The sequence below is a fragment of the Pristiophorus japonicus genome, chromosome 14, assembly GCF_044704955.1.
Source record: "Pristiophorus japonicus isolate sPriJap1 chromosome 14, sPriJap1.hap1, whole genome shotgun sequence".
Lineage (NCBI taxonomy): Eukaryota > Metazoa > Chordata > Chondrichthyes > Pristiophoridae > Pristiophorus > Pristiophorus japonicus.
Genome location: NC_091990.1, coordinates 184,479,228 through 184,497,296, shown reverse-complemented (window position 1 = coordinate 184,497,296; position 18,069 = coordinate 184,479,228). Strand labels below are relative to the sequence as shown.

The 18,069-nt window shown below is 40.3% G+C and overlaps 1 protein-coding gene across 3 annotated transcripts in view; it reads left to right on the top strand.

Moving 5' to 3' along the window:
• The first annotated feature begins 2,970 nt into the window (after nucleotides 1–2,970).
• The window catches only part of lmo1 (LIM domain only 1), a 42,578-nt gene continuing 27,479 nt past the window's right edge, over nucleotides 2,971–18,069 (top strand). Inside the window, exon 1 of one of the 3 annotated variants that reach the window (XM_070898688.1) lies at nucleotides 2,971–3,042. Coding sequence is in view for 1 of the 3 variants with exons in the window: in XM_070898686.1 (XP_070754787.1) it covers nucleotides 4,620–4,641 (22 nt within the window). In the remaining 2 variants the exon portion in view is untranslated. Of the gene's footprint in view, nucleotides 3,043–3,909; nucleotides 3,982–4,039; nucleotides 4,642–18,069 lie in introns of those variants that run through there. The other 2 variants (XM_070898687.1, XM_070898686.1) reach the window with 2 other exon arrangements.

Genomic DNA, 18,069 nt, shown 5'->3' with positions numbered 1-18,069 from the left:
GCACCGGTGTGGGTGGTGTCATTTCACCAGTCTCCCAACTGTTAAATTGAGGAAATCCTGCAAACCTTGACACTAGCTGAAAAGATGCATAGCAGAGTCACTGCAGGTAACACTGTCAATGAAATTTTTTTTGCAATATTCACAGCCTGCATTCCGCTTCGAAAGTGGACATTGATAAACCAAAGGATTTGCAATGTGAATATGTAGTTTATTCTATGTGTGTAGAAGTAGGAAGAATTCCTTGGTGAATATGTGTTATAAACACCGTTGTCATATGGGGAATAAACGAGGGACTACAATGGCCCACATTGTGTATTCTGTTCATACAGACATAACTGATTTAAATTTTGTTAATTTCATTTTAATATAATAAATTTAGAAAAATTTCATAATTATTTAATCTGCATTGCCTCTTACCATTCTTTTGATATGACTGGCTGCCATATTGGAAATTTACCTAGTCGGGGTCAGGCATACCTTTACTTTTGTCATAAATGAATCATGAAGCTGGTGCAAATATTTAGCACTGTGACTTCATACGAAAATTAAAACATTCAGAAATTCACTGTTGAAAACTATAGAAATTAAATTATATGTAACAAAATATGTCAGTCAGAGATATATTGTTCCAATTTAAAAATTACAGCCTTGAATTTATATAGCATCTGATCATTATATAATAATGGTACTAATGTCATGTCATTCGGAGCAGCTAGGTGGAACCAAAATTGTCTGTTCCGGTCCTATATTGGCAAAAATGACAGTCATTTAGAGCATAGCAAGATCTCAAACAATTAACATAAGAATATAAGAAATATGAGCAGGAGTAGGCCATACGGCTCCTCGAGCCTGCTCCGCCATTTAATACAATCTTAACTGATCCGATCAAGGACTCGGGTCCACTGTCCTGCCCGCTCCCCATAACCCCTTATTCCCTTATCGGTTAAGAAACTGTCTATCACTGTCTTAAATTTATACAATGTCCCAGCTTCCACAGTTCTCTGAGGCAGCGAATTCCACAGATCCACAACCCTCTGAGAAAATAAATGTCTCCTCATCTCAGATAAATTAGATGAATGGTGGGCTAATTTGTATTTGGAAGTGTTAATTGCGGGAGAAATGTTGATCAGGGATACCAGTGAATTCCCCGTTTGTCTTCAAAAAAATAGTGCCATGAACCTTTAACATCCAGCTGAACCACAAGAAAGGGTCTCAGTACCTCCAGCAGTGCAGCAATCACTGGCCTGCATTGGCTCAAGTCTTGGAATCGTTAAGACTGGAACCCACAACCTTCTGACTCAGCAGGGAGACTATTATCATCTAAACCAAACTGGATACCCTCGTGTATAATTCTGCATAGGCCAGTCAGAGGGAGTATAACTCGTTGTCATGTTAACACATGAAGCATAGAAAGTCTTATGAACATAAAAATGCCATTTCGCCCAAAAAGCCTTCCCCATTTTGATTGATATGGTGCAGTAAGTTTCATGTTATACTAAAATGTGGTGGCAATGTTTTAACTAACATATTTCCATAAATTGAGGATAAACAATGGGAACCAATGAGTGAAGAAGGCATAATAACTTTCATGAGTGAGTTCTGAAAAATGTAATAAATTTATCTCCATATCTATTGTATAAACAATTGGATCTCTCCTCCAATTGTTTATACAATAGATATGGCGATACATTTGCTTACAATAATGTTTATTTATATCTCCTTACTATTAATGGGGATTTTTTTCACAAACATAAAAGATACTTTAATATTCAATGTCAATATCAGTTGGCTGCCTCTTTTTTTTCCTCTTTAGATGTGAATAATCGCCATCCTGAAAATCCTCTTTTCAAGGAATGAAGTTGAAATTTACAGAATTATTTCAAGCCCCATCATTACTAATTTCATGAGTGAATTGTGCAGGCATTTTTAGCTCCATGATGAAACACAAAGTGAAATCGTGAATACATTGAACAATCTCCATAATCTGCAATGTGGAAAAAGAATTTTGCTGCTGCAATTCCATATAGCCATTGAGTAGTATTACTGCCACAGAGTACCTGAATTGGAGACTTACATTACTAAGTGGAGAGGGAGAAGTAATACCAGTTATGTTGATGTGATCATTTCTTATCATACTAATTAATAATGTATGATAAAAATCTTAAGATAAAAAATGATTTTAACAAAACACCAGTTGTATAAAGAAAAATTACGACTAGCAAAATGCCAGTTAATTATTAGCGATTTGAAATGCTGAGCCCACCAACATCCTGATTATCTTGGCAAGCTGGTTAGATATTTTACTCGGAATTCAGCTGCAGAAAGTGGATAAAAGTGGCTTTCTCATGAGGAATATCCGACTTGTCAATCAAAAAATCTCCATGTGAAAAAAAATCCATGTAACTACCGTCAAATGGTATCTCTTCAATGGGCAGTGCAATTTGTGGTGTTCACGGAAAATGGACAGGACTGCAAAATGTGACGCTCAAAAGGTTGATTCAAATCTCAGAGTCCCACACAATAAAAAGGATGTTTTACCAATTCAGTCACTGTAAACCATTGGCTTTCCAAAATACTTCCGTGGATTGGGAGAGGGAGATCCCACCTGCAATTCCCATACAGCGAGTCCCATTTCATTGGGGGAAATGGGGTTAATATGGCAGGCAAAAAGGTTCGGAAAATAAGAGCAGAAAGCCAACCTCATACATACCTCGCAAAGACGGGGACATTATTTATTACTTGAAAATAAATCATAAAACACTGTCTCCATCGCTTCAATATTGGTAACCATTGCCCCACTAAATGACGTTGCCCTTCATTTAAACGCTTCTTTCAGTAGTAGCAGCCTCTTAAGGTGGGCAGTCCAAATTCAAAAGTACCCAGTAATATTTTTGTTTTGTCGAGCTCTGCAATACGACAGTGCAATTTGTATCAAAATACATCAGGTCGCCAAAAAATAAATAAACCGTCGCAACACTTGTGAATGTGTGACGACTCTGCCGTCCCCAGGTATGAAGACGAGAGAGAGCCTGTTTAATTAAGGTGATTAGAAGTCACATCGCACCAACGAGAAACGGGGTTGAAAGAGAATATAATGAAGATCGGATTTCTGGCAGCTATTAAATGTAACGTACAAAGAGGGCCCTGTGTCTTTAACTGGGAACTGTCACATTAAGCAGTGAATTGTTGGATCCTCCCCACCTCCCAGAGCGTTTATTTCCCGTGTAAATTGTTGGCGGAATGGCTGGACCCATAAAAATCAGAATGCTTAGGGAACGCAGAGGGTAGCGCAGTTAGAGTAAGAGTTTGGGAATTAAGGTCATTAATTTCCCAGTTTCAAGGCTGCCACACAGACCGAGATAAAGTCAGCATAAATATTCAGCCAGAGTTTCTCTGTTTTCCTTCTCTCCTTTTTTTTCATCGGCTGCCCATTTATCTCCATCCTGTCAATTAGAGGAAAAAGCAAAGAACTAATTAGGAACTGTGCAATTTTAATTAGCTGTTTTGATAATTAAACTAATTGGTTCCCTTGTGTTTCCGCAATGTGCACAGAGCACTTTTTTGATATCTGGGCTGCAGATTTCCCATCCGTTGGTTAATTAGGCACTTTTGCATTAAAAAAGGCTTTCTTAATAGCCTTAATTTGCAGTTGAAAAGAGAATCTGCCGTCAATAATTTGTGTAATTGGTAACCGTTTGATTGTAATTTAGAACTGTAGCTGGACAGCGTTGCATGCCTAATTCCTAATAGTTAGGATTAAAGTTGGATTGAATGTTAAAAAGGGAGAACGGGGGAGGAGGGGGGGTCGATCTTGGATCTGACCGCTGTTCTATCATTTTATTAAAAGATCGCTATGAATCCACAGTTTAATGATCTCTTTCCTCGCCCCCCCCCCCTTTATTTTGCTCCAGTCCCACTTTCATTCAAGGTTTAATAAAGGATTCGAGGATGGCTCGCCATTGTACCTTTGGAAGAAATAAGGTTACCCATTTATAAATTAATAGCAAAACCCTTTCTCTCTCTCTCTCTCTCTCTCTCGATCTCCATTGCTAAATGCACGTGTGTTACAGAATGTTCCCTTTGTGAGCAAGCCACGCACACTCCTTAAATGGGCTTTTGTATTTGTCAGAATTAATGAGAAAAGTTCCCTTGCCCTAGGGGTAATTAGTGTCCTTGGAGTTAAATAAGCTAAAACTTAGACACCTCTGGCACAGGCAATTATGTTTGTGTATTGAATAATTGATTCGGGGTCTGCTAATCAGATATGAGCATAATGAATTGATTTAATTAACCAGGGAACCTGAGGAATACTGGGAAATGTGTGCATTTATTCGCCAGCCAGGGACCCTAAAGGGTACAGAACCACATAAATTGGAGGAAAAAGCTGGCAGTCGCGGTTTGCCGGCTTTTGAGATCGGTTTAGTGCAATTTTTCGGTAGTGATCGTTGAAGGTGTGCGGCTGTTGTAGTTTTTCGCCAACCGGGAAAGGTCGGTTGTCGCGGTTTCTCTCGGTCTTCAAAGGCACGCTAGCTAGTCGGTAGCTCGGCCACCGAGTCTCGCTGGCTGGAGAAGCCCAGGAGGGAGCGCCGTGCCCCGGACTCCGCTGTATCCAGAGGACGATGGTGCTTGACAAGGAGGAAGGTAAGACGCCACGCTCCCAATTTTTTTTTTAAATCAATTTTTTTTCTCTCCGAACGGGGTCTGTCTGCCGTGATGTGACCAGCCAAAAATCTAACCGACATCGGCGACTGAGTGAAGGTAGCAGCGGTTTATGTGATCACTTTCCCGCTGTGTTTATAACCATTCTTCCCCCTATGCACGCTTTCCCCATGCCCCTGTCGTATTTATGTCGGCCGTGTATAAACATTGCGTCTTTTCTTTCCCGATTTGTGGGTTTCCCTTATCGGACCCTCCAACTCTAATCGCTTCAGCAGCTTTCTATTTTCCCGGTCCTTGTGCAAAATAAATAGCTCCCATTTCTTGTCTACGTGCTGTTTGCTGTCCCCTTTCCCCCTCTGCTCCTCTCTCTATTTAATTTCACTTTGTGTGATGGTGGTTTGATGTTTCATTGTGCGCCCCCCCCTCCCCTCCTTGTCCAATGTTTTTCCCCGAGCACGGTGCTGCAAATCCTGTATCTAGAAGTAAAGAAGTGTGGTGGGTTTAAAATGATGTAATTGTGTTGGTTCCGCTAGTTCCCTGTAAAAGTTACAGCAGTGAATTCGCGGGCTGCAGCTGCTTTTAGATTACATATACACACACTTTAAAAAAAAAAATAGCAATCGGATTACTGGAGTATGGAGCTCCTGTTTAATTTCCGATCGTGGTTTAGAAAGAGCGACTGAAGCCAGTTCTGTCCTTGTGTTTTTTCCCCCAGATCAGTTGCTGGCTGGCGCTTGCCCCGTTGCTACGGAGATGAAATTGACACAATTAACACAATTACTTTCCAATCCTCTTGTATTTAAAAAAAACACGTCCCATACTTTTCTCCCTTACCGCTGTCTCCTTCCTTTTACATTTTAGACTAAAAATACAGAGACAAACATGTATTTTTAAAACACTTTTTTTTAGATTAAAATGCTATAATGTATCACCACAAGCTCCGATGCTAAAATGATTGGGTTTAATCCGTGACTTATCTGTTTTCCTGCTATACTCGCGTCGGTACGAGCGAAGTGAACCGACTCTCTTTAACTCTTTCAAGACTGAAGAACTTGATGTGGAAAACCATTCAGTCTTGTCTCTCTTGCTCTCTCCCATCTCTTCCCCCCCCCCCCCCCCCCCCCCCCCCCCCCCGTCTCTTGGCATTAGCTTCAAGGATAACTGGGGACATATAGCCCATATTGAACGTGTTTGCTATTCATTATACACTCAGATTAATGGATGCACTGTGGAAAAGTCACCATATATGAGTGTTGGTAGGGTTAAATCGGTGAGAAAGGGGAGGTTGGACTGCTTTGTGTTTTGCTAAGTTGTAATTCTTGATGAAAACCATAACAAAAAAATGACAGTTTAGTCAGCCCTATTAAATCCTGCTTCTCTAAATGGACGATGTACCGAGTCAACTGTAAATTTCCTGTTTTGGATGTCTGTCTTGCTAAAAGTTTTGTGTATGATTCATGATTTGGATTGCTTTTAACAGATATTGGCTAAGCAATATGGTAAATGTACAAAGGCGATACAAATGGCATTAGTAAAAGAGGATACACAGGGCCATATAATGCAGTCAATACTACATTAACTACTGAAGCCCAATTACAGTACACTGAGAGTGGCTTTTAGTAGCATTAGGACTTCCAGAAGAGCGAGATCACCTGCTGTTTATTGCCTAAAAGCTTCACCCTTTGCTTGCTGGGTTCAACCAGTCATTGTGAGTAATAGCTGAACATTTCTCTCTCCCTGTTTTCTGCTTGTTGAACTTAGTTGTGATAGTAAGGGCTTTATATGCTTGTTTTTTTTTACATTTAAAAAAAAAACAAATGGATTGAAGGGATTATATGCCAATTTATGGCTGCAAGCTTTGTGAAACTGTTACTGAAACAAATCTATCCCGACCCTTCCTCAATTTTAGAGATGATGGTTTAAAGCTGCTTTTGTCCTGCCTTTGACCTGTAATAGGCAGGTACATCTTTTTCATTTTATAGTCTGAGCTAACCAACCAGGGGTATGTTCAGGCTGCCATAAAAATGGAACTCGCTGTGTGAATTACAGCCATGAAAGTGCAACTTTTATCCAGAAATAATCAGTATATAAAATGCCCATTTTACTCCCCTCCTTCCCTACTTCCCATGCCTTACTAATTTGCCAAATTATACCTCCATGAAAGGGTCATATTGGTGAATCAATTATTGTGATAATGGTAACCAGTATAAGAAAGTGTAATGTAGGATTTCACCGGTTAGAAAAAGATGGATTATTTTGGCTGCCTTGGCACATGCATTCTGAAATAGTGGTCTACGAGGTTGAAAAGTAGTTGATCCAAAATTCAAAAGGCTTATAAATTGTTAAACCTGTTATTTTAAATCATTAACTAATCCTGCATTAAGACAGCTGTTTGACTTGCTTCATTAAGAACTCGTGGGCAGAGTTCTTGAAGGAATGTTTGCATTTGTTAATCTGAGAGAAAATATGGCAACTTCTGTTGGGAGGAACATTTCCGGGACTTGCTAAAATATGTTCCCATTGCATAGTTGTGTGTATGTGCATAGAATGCTTTACAATGTTTTTCACTCATTTAGCAAGCTGGTGTGGGCATGGGTACAGTATTAGATCTGGTAATGAGCCCTGTTTTAAGTCCTGTTCTACAGAATGCTTGCATTGCAGCAAATTAATAAATGCTTGGTAGGGTTTTATTTTTAAATGCATGTTCATGTATCTGCAAGGTGCAGAATAACTATTTAATCAAAGTGATCTTTTTTTGATTTTATTGAAACATGAGATTTTTTTGGTCATGTTATTGGTACAGTGCATCTACATGCATTTTTTTTTTTAAAAGTCTGAAAGTAGTGAGTGTGTTGTGGACCCTTTACTCTGAAATGGAAAGCACTTAATATGCAAGATGGTTTGGTGATGGATCGGAATTGGTTTCAAAACTGATGGCAGCATCTCGCTTTGCAGCATGTGCAACTAACGGCACAGCATGTAGTGTCATTTGTTATCCAAATTCATAATCTGCAGCAAATACTGATTCCTGCTAATTGAAAGGACTACAAGTAAACTTGGTCCCTGGACTATGCCAAAATGTTTTATTGACACTTGCATTAACCCTGTTGAGGGCTACTTTGATCTTTTGCGCCTTGGTAGTCCAGATTTCTGATTCCAAAAACAGCTAATTAAGCTTCATACGGGCTTACATTCTGCACAACATTTAGAATTTACCTTGTTTTTATAGATGTTGGCGATTATTTTGAAAGCTGTAAAAGGACCTTCAGTTTGGCTTCAAGTTGGGTATTTTGATTGGAGCAAAACTTGATTCTTTAGCTGCTAATGACTTCAAACGGGTGACTAACATCCGGGAGTTATATATCAGCCCTTCTCTCTCATTTGATCAGGAACTCAATTTGGTGCCCCTGATGTACCACAGCAGTTTAATTGACTAAAGGGCTCCCTTAATCTTAGTTAGTACCTGTAGTTTTGAGCTTCAATTCCTTTCAATATCTTCGCATTGAATAGTACTACCTAGTCACAAACTTTAATATATTGAAATTAGTGCAATGCACCTGACTCCACCCCTGTCAGGAAAGTCAGAACAAAATTATGAGCCCATCATGTTCTCTTGTGAGCTAGTTTTGATCAACAGTTTGCCAATGTGTGTGTTCATAAAGTGCATGATTGAAACCTTTGCAAATGCTAATACACTTTGAGATTGCTGGCAGTTACTGCAATAAAATCTGGGCTTCAGGGTGCTTTTTGTATTTAGAAATTTAAGAATTGCTTTATTTGTTTTGAGTTGCCATGGTGATCCTTTCACATAATAGTATATATCATTAAAAGTGGAGAGTAAGGTGTTTGTGTGTGTGTGTGTATATATGAGTTCCTACAGCTTGACTTCTAATTGAGGTTACTTCAGCCTGAGTAATTTCTCTGAGCCAAATTCCCCTTTTTCCCCATTTGCCACTTTTATTTTCAAATTGCTGCTTTCTCTTCCTTCCACCCCCTCCCACCCCCTCACCCCCTCATAGTTTGAATTATCTGTATTGATCAGAATTTTAAAACTTTTAGAAGCAAGTTTAGATTCTATGCCAATAAATGTCAATCGCTTCACTTAATACTGGTTCAGCTAATTTGTCAGCTTCAAAAGTAATGTCGCAATTCAATTTTGGGGTTTATCTCAATCTTGGGTGTATCGGCTTTTGTAGCCCATGGGTCAAATATCACTTAATATTTTTAAGCGATTGCTCTATTGGGTGTAATTGAATTCAGGTTTGAAAAACTGATGCTATTTTTACATGGCCAATTTCTCAGTTGTTTTTCTGGATTGGCAACATTGGATATTTGCACTAGTAGTGAACATTATCCGATTTGCTTTAGCACAATTTTTTTGTGCTGTCAGTACTTGTCTCTCTAAAATCAAGATTGCTTTGAAAAGGATCATTGTGTGAAGTTGCTATTGTATTAAACTTGTTTTAAATTGGATTTTCAAAATTTGTCTAATGTAGAAACCTTTCTTAAATGAATCAGATCTAACTTGAGTCGTGAAACAAGACAAAGTCAGTTAAATACGTAAATGGATTTGTCAAATAAGCAGAATGTTGAAATCTACATACATCTAATGCTTCAATTCCATACAGATGTTTTATCTGCAAAGGGACAATTTGGTCTTTTCCACACTTGCTGTGTGTGTAATGAGGTTGATGTCTTCACTGCCTCTAACATAACTTCTGAGATGTGCCTTTTTTTAAATTCTTGGAAAATGGCAATAGGCGACCAGGTAAGACATAATAAGCAAACTCCTCCTGAGAATAGTAACATGTCAGCAACACTAAACTTTTGCAATCAAAGATTTTGCAGGGGGAAAGATGGAGATGTTAAGTGTGAACGTGATAGAATCAGATTTTGCACAGTTGCTATTTTTTAAAAATTTGAATCTACTGCCAAAGGATGTTCATTTAAATGTTCAAAAAACTTTTTTTTTTAAAAAGCAAAAAGACTTGCATTTATATAGCGCCTTTCATGACCACTGAACGTCTCCAAGCACTTTACAGCTAATGAAGTACCGTATATACTCGAGTATCCTACGATCTCACGTATCATGCGACCCCTAAATTTTCGTCCCCAAAACATGATTTTATCATATCTCGTGTATCATGCCAGTCACTTTTTTGAGATACCAGATGACACTAGGCTAGGCTTTCAAACAAGTGTAACAAGTACCCAACACGTAACAACGATCGAATCATGAAACGACTCTTCCGCCGTAAACAACCGAATGAGAAACAGCTGTTTTGCTGTTTCTCATTACGATAATAAACAGTTACCGTATTTCGTTCCAAATCTCATCTAAGGTAGTAAACTATGACAAATATATTTTTACATTCTACCCTTAGCCACTATGGAGAAAAGATCTGGGAAGAAATATACTGCCAAATTTAAGCTGCAAGTTGTTGCCGAAGCGGAACAAAGCAACAACGTTAAAGCTGTTTGGTGTCGGAGAAAGCTGTGTCCGAAATTAAGAATCGTTTCTGTTTTCCTTTGGTAGTTAGCCTCTCAACTGATTTGGAAAGCGTAAACATTACGTGTGTATCAGCAAGTAAAACAGCAGTTTTATCAAAATCATCTTTACTTGATATACATATGTACTATTTGACTTACCGTAATGGATACGGTCTGCCTAACAGCCGAATCTTGGCCAGCACTTCACACCCGCAAATTTTGTGTATCGCGTATCATGCTACCCCCCAAATTTAGGTTACAATTTAGGTCTTCAAAAGTCGCATGATACGCGAGTATATACGGTACTTTGTGTAGTCAGTGTGGTAATGTGAGAAATGCGGTAGCCAATTTGCGCACAGCAAGCTCCCACAAACAGCAATGTGATAATGACCAGATAATCTGTTTGTGATGTTGATTTGAGGGATAAATATTGGCCAGGACACTGGGGCTAACTCCCCTGCTCTTCAAAATGGTGGCATGGGACCTTTTACATCCACCTGAGTGCAGACAGTGCTCAGGAATAAAGGACAGATGGCAATAATTGAAAATGAGTCTAGCATGATGTAGACTCTGGAAAGTTGATTTTTGAACTTTACACTAATTGTGCTATTCTCCGAATTGTTTGTAAAAAACCAACAAGGTGGCAGCAAGAAAAATCTATGCAGGATTTGCTTATAAACGGGTACCTTTCCATTCTGGGGGAGGGCTTTCAAACCATATCATTAGTATGATCTTTTGAATGCAGTGTACAAGTAAAGCTTAACATGGTATTTGCTTAATCAAACTATAAATATGCAACATTTTACACTAGATAATGGGAGTACAAGAATGCAACTCTTGTGCTTCGAGTCCAGCCAAAATATTTGACCGCTAAGTATTCTAAACACACAAAGTTGGGCAACAATAATTCAATTCTCTGGGTGCACATGCAGTGTCGTATGAGCTACTGCTAATTGCCTCTCCAAAATTGTCCAATGGGGACAGATGTGGGGAGGGAGGAACAAATGTCACTTGCTGTAGACAACATTGGTTAAATTATAGCATTTTAATGGGGGTGTCCTTATTTTATCCGCGAGAAATAAGGACTATCAAATTCTGGGATTTTAACATGGAACTGTTGAGTATCAGGAAATTCCTGGTTGGGGCAAACATCTCCAAAAAAGTGACCAGCTGTGTGCGATGGTATTTTAATTGACAGATTTGATACGCAGTTATACATTGCTACAGTAACATAACTGTAATGAGAACCTGGGACCTCTTTGAATTTCTCACGTTGCAGTGGGATGTGATCTGAGTAGATATGTTAAAATAAAGTTGAGCATCAAGTGGGGTCACAGAATTAAGGGTTTTATTTTTGGCCTAGCAATGAGCAATGTCGGGCTGTTGCCAAATAGCTCATGTTTTACATAAGGCTGGATTTTCTAGGATGTGGGATGTAAATCCTCAAATTCCCAGTGACCATTGGTGAGCAACATTGCCCATGTTAATATGTGCTGATCAGCATGTTTGTCCACAATTATTGTAGGTACTAATCAAGCAAAGCTTACTACGGAAATTTTAAATGCCTGCTCAGGAAGATGCTGCAACATTCATTTGTATGAATTAATCATGTAGTGTCCCCTTTACTTTCCATGTAAATTCATCGACTAATGTCTAGGTTTAGTGTTTGCAAAGGATTGGGGTGGTGTATTAAATACTTTATGGGATAATTATGCAGCAGATAATTTGGATCAACTTTGTTCAATTCAGAATAGCGGTGCAAACTTTAATGTAAAGAATGACTTGTTTATTAACAAGATTTGCTCTTAACTGGCCCTCCATTCTTGGAATGAACCAGCATTCAGTAGTAGCACCAATTAAAGTGGCTTCTGTAGACCTCCTTACACTTGCTATCTTCAAGAAAAGATAAGACTTTGTCCTGATTGTAATCTACCTGGATATTCTAGTATCTTGTGTCTTCCACTTTATAACTGCTTTGTGTGGGGAGGAGCAATAGGTTGATAAAGATTTTCTAAAAAGATAAATTTGAGGTGCTGTATTTCACTGCAGTTTTCCGTCCCCTTCAGGGATTGCAAAATGTCACTTTATTGAAAGTGGTTTATGCCAATACCCTTCCATTTAGATTTTAAGAAACTAGAGCGTGTGAATGCATCAACAGCAATAATTTGCATAGCACCTTTAATGTTGTAAAACCTCCCAAGACCTTCAGTCCATCTGTCCTACGCAGTAGTACCATTTACCAGTTAGCTGATCCCTGAATCCCATCTGTTTACAAGAAACCTATTTATCTGTCTAGTTCTTTGAAAGCTATTAGGGTGTCTTGCTTCATTACTTGTGCCAGTAATCAGTTCCACATACTTAACCTTTTGTAACACACTTCTCCTGTTTTTCCTATGTTTTGTTCTTTAATTTTAAATGACACCTTATGCTTACATTTTGTACATGGCAAAAGTTTGCTTGGATCCAAATTGTCCAAACTTTTCATGTATAATTCTGATGCATTGCTTTTATATCATTTGTCCATCTTGCATGAGAGAATATAGCACGTTAGTTTTTTGTGTATTTGAACGATCAGTTGTATTTGCGCTCGAAATTAAAATATTTCTTGGGTACATACGTGCCTCCATCTTTGCTCCAATGTCATGGCACTAAATTGATACTCCAATCACTTTGTACTGTGGCTTTAGCACATCTGGCTTCACTCTCTGCTTAATTTTTAAACGAGTCGACTTCATCTGTCAGATTGGGATGGTTATGAGCTCTTTAAGGTGAAAGTGATTGCTAACTTGCTGCATAATTTCAGTTGCCTGCACATTATTTGGGTCTTCAACTCGTAATAATCTTCAGACTACTTCAATTTGAAGCAGGGAACTTTGAAGCTTTAAATTTCTCTCCTCGGAGGCACGGCCCTGTCATAACATTCTGTTGTAACTTCGTTATAATGGGAATGAAAGGAATGGCTGGCTGGATTCCGATGAAGTTTAAGTAGACTTGCCTTAGTGCCTTCGTGGCAGAGATGAGTCTGCAGAAGTGCTTACTAGAAATCTCCTTCTGTATCTACAATTGGCATAACTTAGTAAGTACATTATGGATCGTGAAGGAAAATTAAGTGGTTGCAACATTAAAAGGCTGTTGTCCCTTAAATGTAATTATAGGGGTAAAAGTTGTTTTCTGAAGACTGAAAATGCACTTTAAATGTCTGCTTGTCCAAAGGTTTTATTGAGACAGTAGAGGTGGCGGCAAAGCAAATATCTGGGCAAGTTATGGAGCAGTGCAGCACCTGACTTCCTGCTGATGGCTGGTAAAGTGGAGGAGCTGCTGCTGCACAAGGTGATTACAAGGACCCTTGCCCTGCTCGAATACCATTTTGAGGGCAAGTAGCCAGCTAATCCTCTGTACACCACCAGCAGGGCTGGGGGGGGGGGGGGAAATCACCATCAATGTTATGTAATTCTACAGCAATACCATTTACCAGTTAGTTGGCCCAAGATTGCATATCAACTGGCGGCATATTTATTGATGGTCCAAGACAAGCACTCTCAGCCTTCAATGCTATTAAAAGCCTTGACCTCTTCATAACTTCACACGCAATGATTGTAAAACAACCTTGCTGCATATAGTCACTAGCTGACCCCAATTGTGCTACAGGTTGGACATGTCGACTGCAGTGTGCATTCCTTCAGCTTGTTGACGTCTCTGCTCAGACAGCAAAATAGTATACAGGGAGCTCATGCCACATTTCTGGAGGTCATCCTGGACATTTCCCATTGGAGGAAGTGAAGCTGAAGGCTTTCTCTGTCCTCCTATTACAATCATGCTCTTGTGCCTTATATCCTTTCTCTCTCCTATACTGGCACATGAACCTTACACAGTGTACTGCAACACCAGTTCAATTTGGTGTCTCTTGGCTTGTATTCTAACTTTGGTCATTGTAGGCCTGGACAAGCAACCTGTCTGTATCTGTGTCCCAGAACAAGATCGCAGCCTGAATTCCCCCCCCCCACCCCCTCAAGTTTGAAATCATAAACATATCTCCGAAGATGCTTAAGGTAACTGGTGAAGCACAGTAAAACCAGAGAAGGAACAAGTGGTGACTGAGCAACAATGGGATGTTGTATTTACCATCGATGACCCTCCTGTTCTCTTGACCATCATTGTCCTGCTGCATGCCCAAGTGTCCTGCTTTTGTTCAGTGGGAAAGGAGATGAAAGTACTGACCCAATGTGTCACCCATTGCTGCATCTAGTGCAGCCTATTGATGGTGTACTAGCCTGGAGGGGCAGTGAAGAAATTGAATGGTGGTGTTTCATCTGTGTCACTAATTGGTTGAAAGTGTCTTCAGCAGTTAACAAAGCTTAGCATTAATTTGCCTCTGGAGCAAGTGAAAGCAGTTGCCCTTGATCATTGATGGGTACGTGTGCAAATGACTGCAGACAGTTGACGACTTATGGTTGGTGTGCACACTGAGGGTCTCGTGCCTGCTAAGGTCCTTCTATGCCTTTTCATGGTACAACTGGCTCAGAAATCCTGGTTTCACCTTCCCGCAGGCGTTCGACTGGATACTAGAGAAAAAAAAAGCGTGCCTTGTAAAGGAGCACAAAATATACAAACAGATAGCAAGAGTTTCTAAAGGTATATTAAAAAGGAAAAGAGTGACTAAAGTAAATGTTGGTCCCTTAGAGGATGAGACCAGGAAATCCGTAACGGGGAACATGGAGATGGCAGAAGCTCTGAACAAATATTTTGTATCAGTCTTTCATCATCATAGGCAGTCCCTCGGAATCGAGGAAGACTTGCTCCCACTCCCAAAGTGAGTTCTTTGGTGGCTGAACAGTCCAACACGAGAGCCACAGATCCTGTTACAGGTGGAATAGACATTCGGTGGGGCTGGTTTGCTGCGCGCTCCTTCCGCTGTCTGCGCTTGACCTCTTCACGCTCTTTGCGTTGAGACTCGAGAGCTCAACACCCTCCCGGATGCACTTTCTCCACCTCGGGCGGTCTTCGGTCAGGGTCTCCCAGGTGTCAGTGGTGATGTCGCACTTTACCAGCGAGGCTTTGAGGGTGTCCTTGTAACGCTTCCGCTGCCCACCTTTGGCTCACTTACCATGAAGGAGCTCCGCATAAAGCATTTGCTTAGGGAGTCTCTTATCTGGCATGCGAACTATGTGGCCTGCCCAACGAGGCTGATAGTGTGGTCAGTGCTTCAATACTGGGGATTTTAGCCTGGTCGAGGACACTGATGTTGGTGCGTCTGTCCTCCCAGGGGATTTGCAGGATCTTTCGGAGACATCGTTGGTGATATGTCTCCAGCGACTTGAGGTGCCCTCTATACATCGTCCATGCCTCAGATCCATACAGGAGGGCGGGTATTACTACAGCCCTGTCGACCATGAGCTTGGTGGTAGATTTGAGGGCCTGGTCTTCAAACACTTTTTTTTCCTCAGGTGGCCGAAGGCTGCACTGGAGGCGATGTATCAGTCTTTACAGTAGAAGACACTAACAATATTCCAGCAGTGGATAGTCATGGGGCTATGGGGTGGGGAGAGGAGAGATGTAACCATCATAATCACTAAGGAGGTGGTACTCAGTAAGATAATGGGACTAAAGGCAGATAAATCCTCTGGACCTGATGGCTTGCATCCTCGGAGCTTAAGAGAAGTAGCGGCAGGGATTGTGGATGCATTGGTTGTAATTTACCAAAATTCCCTGGATTCTGGGGAGGTCCCAGCATATTGGAAAATGGTAAAATTGACGGCCCTATTTTTTAAAAAAAGGAGGCAGACAAAAAGCAGGAAACTATAGACTAGTTAGCCTAACATCTGTGGTTGGGAAAATGTTGGAGTCCATTATTAAAGAAGCAGTAGCAGGACATTAGGAAAAGCAAAATTTGGTCAGGGAGAGTCAGCATGGATTTATGAAGGGGAAGTCATGTTGACAAATTTGCTGGAGTTCTTTGAGGATGTAATGAACAGGATGGATAAAGGGGAACCAGTGGATGTGGTGTATTTGGACTTCCAGGAGACATTTGACAAGGTGCCACATAAAAGCTTACTGCACAAGATAAAAGTTCCAAGAGTTTGGGGATAATATATTAGCATGGATAGAGGATTGGCTAACTAACAGAAAACAGAGTCGGGATAAATGATTCATTCTCTGGCTGGCAACCGGTAACTCATGGGATGCCGCAGGGATCAGTGCTGGGACCCCAACTATTTACAGTCTATATTAACGACTTGGAAGAAGGGACCGAGTGTAACGTAGCCAAGTTTGCTGATGCAAAGATGGGAGGAAAAGCAATGTGTGAGGAGGACACACAAAATCTGCAAAAGAACATACAGGCTAAGTGAGTGGGCAAAAATTTGGCAGATGGAGTATAATGTTGGAAAGTGTGAGGTCATGCACTTTGGCAGAAAAAAAATCAAAGAGCAAGTTATTATTTAAATGGAGAAAGATTGCAAAGTGCTGCAATACAGTGGGACCTGGGGGTACTTGTGCATGAAACACAAAAGGATAGTATTGTAGGTACAGCAAGTGATCAGGAAGGCCAATGGAATCTTGGCCTTCATCACAAAGGGGATGGAGTATAAAAGCAGGGAGGTCTTGCTACAGCTATACAGGGTATTGGTGAGGCCACACCTGGAATACTATTTTCCATATTTACAAAAAGAGATGCTTGCATTTCAGGCTGTTCAGAGAAGGTTCACTACATTGATTACAGGGATGAGGGGGCTGACTTGTGAGGAAAGGTTGAGCCTCTACTCATTGGAATTCAGAAGAATGAGAGGTGATCTTATTGAAACGTATAAGATTGAGGGAACTTGACAAGGTTGCAGAGAGGATGTTTCTGCTGATGGAGACTAGTCTCAGAATAAGGGTCCACCCATTTAAAACTGATGAGGAATGTCTTCTCTGGGTTGTAAATCTGTGGAATTCACTGCCTCAGCTGTGGAAGCTGGGACATTGAATAAATTTAAGACAGAAATACAGTTTCTTAAACGATAAGGGGTTATGGGGAGCGGGCGGGGAGGTGGAGCTGACTCCATGATCAGTTGAACCATGATCTTGTTGAATGGCTGTGCAGGCTCGAGGGGCCATATGGCCTACTTTTCCTATTATGTTATGTTCTACCTGAAGCTGCTGCACCCACTTGAGATCCCAGTCCGGAGGCCTCTCCTGACTGGCTGCCCAAAGCCATGTGACACACAATCAGGTATAGTATATTCTCATTCATAGTAATAGGAGTTTCATCAGTCCGAAACTCCTATTACTATGAATGAGAACCGCCCCACCCCCCCAAACACTTAATAAAAAAAAATTTTTTTAAAACACCTCACATAAATACACTATAGAAAATAAAGTTGATAGAGATGTTTTTGAAAAAACAAATTTGATCATTTTTTTTAAATTATGGTTTAAAATAAAATTACCTGAGTGGGCAGGGTTTTTAAACATTAAAATAAAGTTTAAAATACATTTTTTAAACACTTACGACCAGGCGCAAGGGTTCTAAGGACATTCGCAGGGCAAGAGATGGACAAATAGCTCAATCTCTGCCGTGGAAATGTCCTCGCTCCTGAGATGCGGGAGATGTGTCAAGCCAGAAACTTGACAGATCGGAAAAGGTGTTTTTCAGCGCATGCACACCGAAAACCAGCTTTTCCGATGCTTTCCTGGGACAGTAGAAACTCCATACGGACCTGGGGAGACCATGATATTTGGGGCACATCAAAATCAATTCTTTGACTTGACAACTACCATGTGAGTCTACATAATGCCATGCAGCTTCAAGTGCACAAAGTTTTATGTTCCCTATATCGTAAGTCATAAATATTAAACTTAGTTGGCTTTCTGGTGGCAATAATTTACATTTTAGAAGGGACCTATTGTGACAATGCAAATTGCACCAGATAAATGTGGATA